The 12,703-nt window shown below is 35.7% G+C and overlaps 1 protein-coding gene and 1 pseudogene across 1 annotated transcript; one reads left to right on the top strand and one right to left on the bottom strand.

Moving 5' to 3' along the window:
- The first annotated feature begins 3,601 nt into the window (after nt 1-3,601).
- Nucleotides 3,602-5,922, top strand: LOC132606453 (L-type lectin-domain containing receptor kinase IX.1-like). The gene has a single exon (XM_060319967.1). It carries the CDS (start codon nt 3,767-3,769, stop codon nt 5,876-5,878), a length of 2,112 nt encoding a protein of 703 aa, XP_060175950.1. The 5' UTR covers nt 3,602-3,766; the 3' UTR covers nt 5,879-5,922.
- A 2,124-nt stretch (nt 5,923-8,046) lies between these two features.
- Nucleotides 8,047-10,377, bottom strand: LOC132606452 (L-type lectin-domain containing receptor kinase IX.1-like; annotated as a pseudogene).
- Nucleotides 10,378-12,703: the final 2,326 nt, after the last annotated feature.

Below are 12,703 nucleotides of genomic sequence, written 5' to 3'. Positions count from 1 at the left end.
GGGGTATTATGAGTAATATGATCCTCATGTGAGTAGTGAATCCCTTCCACATGTGATTAGATTTCTACATAGAGCTCTTGTACAACCTTGATGGGTTAGGAGTATTGTAACTCTTGATGCTCGCGGGTCGCATGAACTATTTGCCAGTATGAATTACATGTTTTGTTGAGGTAGTGTTGGTTTTGGTTTAGCCCACCATGAGCAAAGTGGGAGATATTGGATAATGGGCTGGGCTGTGAGTCGCTCAATGTTAGGCTGAACTGAGCCGGTTGGTAGGATAATAATGAGCAGTTTCCTACAAAGAGGTTACCACTACTCTGACCGTTAACAGCGTGGAATTGTGGGAACAGTTTCTTCTAAAAGTAACCACTTCTCCTCCTTTTACTTTAAAAGGAACCAGAACACTTTCTTCTTGGTAAGAAAAGAGAAATATTCATCTAGTGTTCTTAAAGAAACGAATACACACACAAAACAAAAAGGGCATTTAGTTTGTGGATATTAGTGTTCTATTTCCTAGTGAAGTAGAATTGGCTTGGAGCAATTCTTCAATAAAGATTATGTGAATTTTCCGCTGTTGTTAATAGGTACAGGATTCTTGTTCCAGTTACTAATTTCTAACATATACAAAATTAAGTTGCTTTTTCTTCTTGCCTAACGAATAGTGCACGATTCATGATTTTGTAAGCCAGCGTGGTATCACCAATATTTTACTATCTTTTTGGGGAGTATATGAGTATCCTTCAAATTGGGTTGGAAATAGATATTGGGTCGGCTCATCCATCAGTAGCCGGTTTGGCCAAACTTCTAAAATCAGCTTATTTTGAAAAGTACTTTTTCAAAAAGTATTTTTGGCGAAAAACAGTTTGTGTTTGGCCAATTAATTTAAAAATCACTTTTTAGCAGTTATTAGTGTTTGGCCAAGCTTTTAAAAAGTGCATCTAAGTGTATTTTTCTCAAAGTTATTTTTTTTTTGGCTTTTGAAAAACTGTTTCTGCTACTCCCAAGAAGCACTTATTTTCTCTCAAAAGCTTGGTCAAACAGCACACCTTTTAAAAATAAGCACTTATTGAAAAAAATAAGTACTTTTGGAGAAAAATAAGTTAGGCCAAACAGGCTAGAGGGCTGCTATATTACTGGTTAGTTTTATTAACTTGTTCTCCTCCAAACTTTTAGGCTATGATATCTTTTTCAATTGTAATATAACGGCTAGGGTTAGCTATACCAGAGAGTGTACACTCTGCATCACCTAGAATATCTAGGCTGTGGACAAATGAAATTCATCCGCATCGTGAGAATTTTCGACGACTAGTGACACAAGTCGTGGTTGCTGCAGACCCACTTCCGCTAAGGAGAAACCAGTAAGTCTCCTAAATTAATGTTTACGATTAAATACTACAATGATATCATTAGAGTCATAGGCTTGTGTTTCGGTCGGTCACATGATTAGCATGCAAAACGTGGTTTTTAAGATTTTAATACGTTAAATTCATAACTTAATTAAATTATCTCATGTTTGTAAATACCTAATTTTTGCGTGAAATGTTAGGGGTTTTGTAGATCTTGTTGAGAGCTTTCCGATGATATGTAAATTATATTTTTTTGGCCTTGTAAGTAGTGAGATATTGAACTTTTAAGATGTAGGATTTTATTCTTACGAATTTAACCCAAAAAATTCAATAATACTTGGGTAATCTATAAACCATATAATCAATTGTGATTTTCATTGAAAATTTGAGTAAAATTTTAAGAAAAACCCATTAGGATTTTTGTAAAACAAAAACCATCATTTTCTATGAGTAAAGCCTTCTTTACCCCCTTAATGTTTTGGGTTTATTGTATATAAGTGAGTAAAATTATATTTAACAGTCCTAAAATTTAGGGCTTAGAAAATAACACCTCGTTTATCTCTTGTATTATGAAATAAAAATCTTATTTGAATTAACACTTTTCAAAGTAATTTTCAAAAACTTTAAATATCATATCAGTTATTAATTATATTTATATTAAAAATTATTATTTTTTATTTAAAATATTTACCAATAAGATAGTTACAAAATAATTAGACTTTGAGTATGTAAGTATAACATGAAAATAGAAACATGCTTTACAAATATTTAGTTGTTGTAGTAAATTTTAATACTATTAATAATATGAATAACGAGATTTATCAAGACATTTTTAAAATTTGAACTCTAAAATAAACGAAATATACCATGAAGTCTAATGGTTGGGTTTTGAAAAAGAAGAACAAATAAATGTATGAATTTTAATTATAAAATATCATCACTTAAAAATTAATTACTAAAAATTATGTCACAATTTATACATGAGGGTCGTTTTGACATTTTAATCTAACTCATTTATAGCAATTGATTTAAGATCAAGGGGTATATGTCCCATTCAAAATTTAAAAGGGGTATTGTTTCTCAAATTCAAAATCTTAAAGTGGTAAAGTGGGCTTTACCATTTTTTTTTAATGATATGAATCAATATTTAAACATTTTTTCTTGAATTTAATATGGTCCAAATCATTCCTAATTCGTTTATGACGTAACTAGTACCATTTGCCTGCTTGAGCAACCCTTAGTAGGAAAAATATGTTTGAGCTACTTGGATAGTTGAAGGACATTTTAAAGCTAGCTGACTAAAGACTAGGGCATTTTTGCGCCAAAAATGTGACAGAGATAAAGTTAATCTATTTTGGATAGTTTAGAAATATTTTTTGCCAATTCCAATATATTTATGCATTTGATAGATCATGTTTAAAATTATTTATATGTAAATTTGTTATTGTTTATTTTGAAGATATACTTATGATCTTACGGACAACAAATACAGATTTTTGAACACACGTTTACCAGTATTTTGGCCCAACTAGTTTTATTAACATGTTTTATTTTTATTTCTTGAAAAAAATAATTTGATATGTCCAGTTACTACAAATGGAAGTCTTTACGTCAACGGTCAACTAATAACGCTTCTTGAGTCTTTGACTGTCGTCAGGGCGGACAATTTCTACCTCTATTGTTATCTAGAATAGGTACAAACATTTTAGTCTTGTACTTCTACGTATTTTTTTACTTGATCTTTAATAGTTGGAAAATTTATGTAGCGTAGAAAATATATAAGAGCTATTTACATTAATAACTACACTTTATTTTAATTATATTTGATAGCTAAATATTGTATTTCAGCTGCAACTCATAATTATATTCCTTTAATTTGTGTATTCCAATTCCATCTCTCCCTCTCTCTTCTCCCACCCTTTTTCCATAGCACTGCAACAATTTTTTTAGTCAAAAATGAAATTGACAGCCTTCACGCTTCTTCACCTACACCATCCCAGCCCCCCCCCCCCCCCCCCCCCCACCATCCCACGAAAAAACTCCATTAATAAATCTACTAGACTACTCTTTAAAGATCTCTTTTAAAAAAAAAATGGAGTAAACAGAGTGGTGGGGTGGGCGTGGTGGTGGGGCGTGGGTGTGGAAGGAATAAGTCAATTGAATAGCGTGTGAGAAGAAAGGGAATTAAATATAAGAACAGCTAATATAAGGACTTTTCAAGTATCCCGTTTTATAAAATATTAATATCATCTTTGTTATTAAATGATGGACACGGAACAAGTATAATAATTTTACGGACAAAAAACATGACTTAGTCCGTAGTCTGCACTCGTAAAGATGAGAAGATGAGAGGGATATCTGCCAAAGGCATATAGATGATTATTTTCAGTAAAACAATCAGATAAAATATTTGTCCAACTATGGTTGATTTTGCCTCTTTATCTGCTCTCACATACCTTGTTTTTCTTCTTATGATAATCCCTTTTGTCACTTCACTGTCCTTCAATTTTAATAGCTTTAATCCCAATGATCAGAATGTAACTTATGAGGGAGATGCTTATCCAGCAAATGGTGCAATTCAGCTCACTGCAAACCAGCTTGATCGTGATCTAAACGCTAGCATAGGCCGAGCCACATATTCCAAAACACTATATCTCTGGGACAAGGCCTCTGGGAATGTCACAGATTTCAATACACATTTCTCCTTTAGCATCAATTCACAGGGAAGGACAGGATATGGTGATGGTCTTGCCTTCTTCCTCGCGCCTGCAGGTTCGAGGATTCCTGATAACTTAACCATAGGAGGCAGCCTTGGCCTTACAATTGATGCTCAGCAACTAAATACATCGAGAAATCATTTTGTTGCTGTGGAGTTTGACACCTTCAAGAACTGGTATGATCCACCAGGTGATCATGTAGGTGTTGATATCAACTCTATGGAATCTGTTGCTAATTTGACCTGGTCTAGTAGCATACCAGATGGTAAGAGAACTGATGCCTGGATTAGTTATAATTCAACCTCAAAAAATCTTAGTGTTGTCTTCACCGGTTTCCAACTCGAAGGAAATACCACAGTCACTGTCCTTCAGAGCCTATCTTACAATCTTGATCTGCAGGAATATTTGCCAGAATGGGTCACTTTTGGCTTCACAGGTGCAACAGGAGGCCTTTTTGCATTACAAAGCATATATTCTTGGAATTTTACTTCTTCTTTAGAAGTTAATGCCAACATAACAGATCCAGATGTAGCCATACCAAACCCCGAGCCAGAGCACGCTCCAAGCAAAAGTAAGTTAGGACTTGTGATTGGATTGATTTCTGGTGGTTGTGTTCTGGTGCCAGTATCTATTATGGTGTTTGCATTTTGGAGATTGAGGAAGATGAAAGAAGATGAAGATGATGATATGATTGATGGTTCCATGACTAATGAATTTGAAAGAGGCGCAGGAGCGAAGAGGTTCTTGTACAGTGAGTTGGCTAGATGTACAAATAACTTTTCGCAGGAAGAAATGCTTGGGCGGGGTGGGTTTGGGGGTGTTTATAAAGGACATCTCAGGGAGTTGAACTCCTATGTTGCTGTTAAGAGGGTTTCAAGGGAGTCCAAGCAAGGAATAAAAGAGTATGCGTCAGAAGTCAGGATCATCAGCCGGTTAAGACACAAACATTTGGTACAACTCCTTGGTTGGTGTCATGAGAAAAGAGAACTTCTACTTGTCTATGAGCTTATGCCTAATGGAAGCTTGGACACCCATCTTTTCAAGGGAAAAAGCCATTTGACATGGCCGATAAGATTCAAGATTGCTCAAGGCTTGGCCTCGGCATTGCTATATCTACATGAAGAATGGGAACAATGTGTGGTGCATAGGGATATAAAGTCAAGCAATATTATGTTGGATTCCACTTTCAATGCCAAACTTGGGGATTTTGGCTTAGCTAGGCTGGTTGACCACGATAAGGGATCCCAAACAACAGTATTGGCAGGCACGATGGGTTATATGGCTCCCGAATGTGTCACCACTGGCAAAGCTAGCAAAGAGACAGACGTCTATAGCTTTGGTATTGTCGCATTAGAAATAGCTTGCGGAAGGAAACCAATTGATCCTAAAACTGAGGAGCATCAAGTAAACATTGTTGATTGGGTTTGGAGTCTTTATGGGATGGGAAATCTTCGTGAAGCAGTTGATCCTAAACTATCATCAGAGTTCAATGAACAGGAGATGGAGCACTTGCTAATTGTTGGCTTATGGTGTGCTCATCCCGATAATAATTGCAGGCCTTCTATTAGGCAAGCAATTCATGTCCTTAATTTTGAAGCTCCATTACCCACACTACCTCCAAACATGCCTGTCCCAACATATTGCAGTCCAACACAATATCTACCACCTACTTCATTTTCATCACCATATGGTGCCAATGGTTCTCAGATTTCTGAAATACACAATTCAGTGACCATAGACTACACTGATTCTTCAAATAACACAGCAGCTTCTGCAGAATCTTCACCTTCAGCATCACTTTTGTACACACGTTGATGTTCTCTAATAAAGAAATTGGTCTTTTATGTCCTTGAGTTCAACCTTTCACTAGCAGTTTCCAACTTCTGCTCTTCTTAATCTTTATTGTTTCTGTTACTATGAATAAGATTGAATGAATCAACAATTCTTGTTCAAAGTTTCCATTAAATAGTGAAAATACCATGTTTAACTATACATTTTTCTCTCGAGCGATCACTTATATATTCGAAAGATTAGAGGTTGAATTTGAGGGAAGAAAGAATCTCAAGTGAACTTATACTAAATATATTCTTCATCAAAATGTTGATAAACATGGTCATTAGCTTAATTGTAGTCTGGACAGGACAAGATATTTGATTTGTGTACTTGTGTCCCAGCATCATTTGTTTCCTCGAAGACAAAATCTCTAGCTGGAAAAGACTCTGAGCGCTCTCAGGCAAAGGCCCATTAAACTGATTCTGACTGAGATATATCTCTCTCAGGTATGGAATTTTGCAAAATCAGGGAATATGGCCCAAAATCAGGTTCACCGAGAGGTGGCTGCAGCATTCTATATTGGGCACTTATCTTATTCCAACCTAAATTAAGATACACCAAGATTGTAATTATAATGAAGCTACATAGGAGTAAGACTTCCACTGAAAGTAACCGCACAAGAATATACACACACACACACACTTAAGAAGGCGAGAGATAACTGAAGGACAGATCAAGGCAGCAAAGGGACGCAGAAGAATTGGTTAAGGAAAATGGAGGAGCAAGAATTTGTTGAGGCTGGCAGGAGAACAAACTGGTTGCTTACAGCTTGTAGCCAATTGGTTACTTTTTTTTAGGTCAACAATTATAAGTCAGGTTAATTAAGGCATCTCAATGTAGTTTGCTTGAAAAGCCAGTCGAGATTTTCACTACTCAAAAACCTGGAATGAAAATCCAGAAACTGCAACTGTGAAAGTTTCACAATCTGATGAGGAATTGGACCGGAGATATTAATATAAGAAAGCTTAAGACACATTTAACATGATGTCCACGGAGAGAGTCTGCCATAATTGTCTAAAAGTATGTCTTTGAGATGAAGGAGAGCTCGTCATTATTTATCCATGCACTTGAAACTTGAATATTTTATTAACATAAATTTAGCCGGCCATGAATTAGAACAATATAAAAAGCCTACAAAAAGAAGTCTTTAACATGTAATAAGTTCCCAATTCCACAAATAGTATAAGTTCAACATACAAACTGTACTGACAATTACCACTAAATGTAAGTTCTGCTCAAACATGTAATATTAGAATATTCCTCCAATTGAAGTTCAAAAGTTCTCATTTCCCCTTCAAGAGTACATTTATAAAGATTTTGGAGTAAATTAGGGAGGGGAGGGGAATAGTGGGGTAAGTCAATTGTAATTAGCCTATGAAAAAGAAAGGGAATAAACAATGATTCCTCTAAGAAAGAAAGAAAGACGGACAGAATAAGGATTTTTTCTACTATCCAGTGTTTAAATATTTACTAGCTTTGGTATGAACTTTTGAACATGAAAATAACTCAATAATTTTATGGACAAGAAACTTGAGGTCCGCCACACACCTACACAAGGTCAAAACATTTTTTGAATGTTTTTTTTTTCCCTTCTAAGAAAAAAACAAAACATTCCAGAGATACGTCTGCTATGTTGCTCCAAGTAAACATGGGGCAATTTTAGTAGCAAACCAAATTCAGTTTGCTCCAATATATATTAAATCTTTCGCTGCCTCAAACAGTTACAAACTTTTCTCGTGTAGTAATAGTAACTTTATCTATCGAAACCATAAAGCTCAAAGATTTCCAAATGCCACCAACTAGTTTATTAATGATGCAATTCAAATCTGAGGTAATTATGGCATAGTTAGAAAACATTTTCTTATGGGGGCGAGCTTGGGGGAGGGGGCGGCTGGAGGTTTGACGGTTGGAAGTGGGGGGATGAGACAATCGGGGGTGGAATGTTACTTATGGAAAATAACTTCCCTACTTTAACTAGTGGAATTTATTTTCGTGATTTATAAAGAACTTGTTTTCCTAAACAAAATATTTCATTTTTTTAGACAACCAAACATAGAAAATTCGAAAATTTGCTCAAAAAATGTTGTCCTCCTCAAATTCAACTTTACTTTAATTGGATTTCAGAATTGAATCATTCATGAGACATGTCCTTAAAAGCAGATAAATTTCACTGTTTTATGGAAAATTTAAAGTACAGGAAATGCTGATACAATCAGTCCTCATCATTAGGAGAGACAACCACAAAGAAGGAAAAGAAAAAAAGAAAAAATGAAAAGATGAAACTGCTAGTAATAGACCGAATGCAGGAAAATAACAAAGTGATATATTTGTAAGAAAGCATTAACGTGCATACAAAAGTGCTGCTGAAGATGAAGACTTTGCAGAAGATGATGTGCCATATGAAGAATCAGTATTGTCTCTATTCGTTGAAGATCCAGTGAGGCTGATCTCAGAACCACTGGTATCATATTGTGATGAAAATGAAGCAGTTGGTAGATACTGTAATGGAACACAATATGTTGGCACAGGCTTGTTTGGAGGAAGTGCAGGCAATGGAGCTTCAAAATTAAGGACATGAATTGCTTGCCTAATAGAAGGCCTGCAATTGCTTTCCGGATGAGCACACCATAAACCAACAATTAGCAAGTGCTCCATCTCTTGTTCATTGAAATCTGATGAGAGTTTAGGATCAACTGCTTCACCAAGATTTCCCATCCCATAAAGTCCCCAAACCCAATTAACAATGTTTACTTGATGAACTTCGGTTGTATGATCTATAGGCTTTCTTCCACAAGCTATTTCTAATGCGACAACACCAAAGCTGTAAACATCTGTTTCTTTGCTAGCTTTGCCAGTGATGTGGCATTCCGGGGCCATGTAGCCCATTGTACCTGCCAACATTGTTGTTTGAAATTCCTTATCATGGTCAACCAGCCTAGCTAACCCAAAATCTCCAAGTTTAGCATTAAAATTAGTATCCAACATAATATTGCTAGACTTTATGTCCCTATGAACCACACATTGTTCCCATCCTTCATGTAGATATAGCAACCCAGAGGCTAAGCCTTGAGCAATCCTATATCTTATTGGCCATGTCAAATGGCTTTTTCTCATGAAAAGATGGTAATCCAAGCTTCCATTAGGCATAAACTCATAGACAAGTAGAAGTTCTCCTTCTTCATGACACCAGCCAATGAGTTGCACCAAATTTCTATGTCTTAACCAGCTGATGATAGTCACTTCTGATGCATACTCTTTTATTCCATGCTTGGACCCGCTTGAAATCCTCTTAGCAGCAACATAGGAACTCACTGTACAGGAACTGCTTTGGTCCTAAGCTTCTTTGAAATTTGAGAGTCCTGGGACCAGCAATGATGTCTTCGTTAACTTCTTTGTTCCTGTACATCCTCTTTCTCGTAAATGCAAACAACATGAGAACACCAACACATACTGCAACAACAACAATACAACCAACAGAAATCAATACACCCTCAGGTAGCCCTAACCAATTTTTGCTTGGAGCATGTTCCAGCTTGGGGTTTGGTAAGGGTACCCCTGGATCTGTTATATTGTTATAATCTTCCAAAGAAGAAGTAAAATCCCAAGAATATATGCGCTGTAATGCAAAGAGCTGTCCTGTTGCACCTGTGAAGCCAAAAGTGACCCATTCTGGCAAATATTCCCTCAGATCAAGATTGTAAGATAGTCTCTGCTGGATAGCAACTGCACCGCTAGTGAAATTATTAATTTCATGGCCAGTGAAGACAACACTAAGAGTTTTTGAGGTTGAACTATAGCTAATTGAGGCATCAGTTCTCCAACCTTTGGGAATTTCATTAACCCAGGTAACATTAACAACAGATTGCATAGAGTTGATATCAATACCTACATGAGCGCCCGGTGGATCATACTGTTCGTTCTGAAAGGTCAAACTCCACAGCAACAAAATGATTACCTGATGTATTCAGTTGCTGAGAATCACTTGTCAGGCCAAGGTTTCCACCAGCTCCAGTCTGATTATCAGGAAGTGTTGAACCTGCTGGTGCGAGGAAGAAGGCAATACCATCACCATAAAACAATTTGTTCAGTGAATTGATGCTAAAGGAGAAGTGGGTACTGGAATCTGTGATGTTTCCAGAGGCCTTGTCCCAAAGATGCAGGGCCTTGTTATACGTGGCTCGACCTGTGCTAGAACCTAAATTACGATCGATCAGGTTTGTGGTGAGTTGAATTGCATCATCTGCTGCACTAGAATCTCCTTCATATGTAATATTCTGATTACTATTGGAACTAAAATGATCGAAACTGAAGGACAATGAAATAGCTGAAGGGATTGTAATAAGGGGAAAAACAATAAGGAATTTGACAGCAAATAAGTAGGCAAAAATAGCCATACTTGGATAGATGTTTATCAGACTGTTAGACACCCTATGCCTATGGTATGCAGACATGCTCTTTATCTTTCCAAAAATACTCTCAAGTCTTCGCCAACTTCTACGTACATGCATTAAATAGGCCAACTATTTATTCAAACATGCCAGATAGCAGTACATCTCCTCCACCAGTTTAATTACCTCCTTCATTATGAGAAGGCCCGCAGACAACAAGTTGAAACATTCTTCCAGTTTCCTTAGCTAGCAGGGCAGATGCAAGTAGTAGTTATTTGGTTATGGAGCCAAACTTCTTTATTTTAACCGTGAATTTGGACAAACAATCTTTAAGTCACTTGAAAAATAATTTACAATGGAGTATCTAGAAACTACTTCCTCTGTCTCATACTAGTTGTCCATTTTCGTTTTTCGATAGTCAACTTGACTAATCTTCGAAGCTAAATTGAAGTGGATCAATTCAATATTTTAAAATTATTATTTAGATATTTAAAACTACACGTAAAGTACTACAAGTTGTACTTCTTATCATATTAATATGGTGAAAAAATATATCTCAAACTATTGGTCAAAGTTTATATTATTTGACTTTTAAAAAAAGGAAAGTGGACAACTAATATGAGAGAAAAGGAGTACATAAGAAATGCCATATGTCACAGTAATTAACGATTTAAAATGTTTAAAGGGCATACAAATAATTTGTGTTCACAGATTCTCTTATTTGACTCTTCAAAAGCGTTACATAAATTGGGACGGCAGAGTACAAAAATAGATATACTACTACTACGGTACTCGTATGGTAAAAATGAGTTTAATTATGGTTTAGCCAAAATTGTAGGGCCAATTTTCCTCCAAAATCTACAATTCAAAGATCATCAGCATGTCAAGGTGGAAAATAGTTTACTATGTAAATTATAAAGGGTTTATTTCCTGTAACCTGAATAAAGATTTTAAGTACTGTTTTACTCATTGAGGATGTAATTTTTTTATCAATTTTGAAATGGAATAACATTATTTATATAGGCTTTTGGGGTGGTCTTTAAATTTTGCCCCTCAAATTGTTGGTCTTTAAGTTTTGCCCTTCGCCTAACATTCATGGGTTCCGGGTTCGAACCCCCGCTCAGTCAAAAATTAAAATAAAATCACAAGGCAGAGTTGAATTTCGCTCTGCCTCCTCTGGCAGACTTTGTCTTGAGACATATATTTTATTTTTTCTACTTTTCAAGACAAACTTTTAGTTATGCCTTAAGAAAAAGTTCTGTCTTATTGAACAGACTTTTAGTTATGCCTTGACTAAAAGCGTGTCCCATAAGACATAACTAAAAGTATGCCTCATAAGGCGGAACTTTTCCTTAAGGCATAACTAAAAGTTTGCCTTATGAGGCAAAGTCTATGCCTTAAGGAAAAGTTCTGTTTTATGGTGCATACTTTTGATTATGTCTTAACTAAAAGTTTGTCCAAGACATAATTTGAGCCTTAAGGAAGAATTTGCATGAGCAGAATTCTGCCTTGAGAAATTCTACATTAAGGCAGGATTTGTAAAGATAGAGGGCAAAAATTAAAGACCACCAATTTGAGAGACAAAAATTAAAGACCACCGCCAACGAAGGCCAATCCTGCAAAGTGCCCTTAATAAAGTTTTAACCCATTTTCACATTCATATTCCCTATAACTCCCCCCCCCCCCCCCCAACCCCACCCCCACAATGGAACGTTCAAAAGCCATCGAATGCCAACACTATCATTAGAAAAAGATGCCCTAAACCTCTACAAAATTGTGCAACTACAATTTTCCTATCCATTATTCATTCGTTTCGTCTTATATTAAACGTTATCAATTACTCCTTTCATCTTAAACTAAAGTACGTGTACTACATCACCTAATCTTTATATAATATAAAATTAGACATAGAAAAAGTGATGTGACACCTCTCTATGACCACCATTCCTATTTATCTTTTTCTCAAATTTTTGACATTTTTCTTCATTTCTTTACATAATAATCTACTAAATACCACTTCTCCATTATTATTTATTTACTATGCAATTAAAGAGGGTAGTGAAAAAGTTGAAATGGAAAGGATAACAATATTATTGTAACATAGAAATGAAAAGTTGCAACAGTTGTCAAGAATTTATTGTAATTAATCAATAGAAAAGGGTATAAAAGTTAGGAAGGCTGGAGAGCACAATTAGGCCTATTTCGAGAACAACCGGTCATTTTGTATGGGCAAATATTGTATCTATGACTGCTGCTATTGCTTCTTAATATAAACTAATAGTCCACCAAACATTATACAAAACCAGGTTCTCTAGCTATTCCCTCAAGTAAGCGACTGAAAGTAAATAACACAAGATATTTACATGGAAAACTCCTTGCTCAAGGGATCACGACCTACCCAAGTAGAATTTCCAACTTC

This window comes from Lycium barbarum, chromosome 8 (genome assembly GCF_019175385.1).
Source record: "Lycium barbarum isolate Lr01 chromosome 8, ASM1917538v2, whole genome shotgun sequence".
NCBI lineage: Eukaryota > Viridiplantae > Streptophyta > Magnoliopsida > Solanales > Solanaceae > Lycium > Lycium barbarum.
The sequence above is the reverse complement of the archived record's forward strand: the minus strand, read 5'-3'. Positions and strand labels throughout refer to the sequence as shown.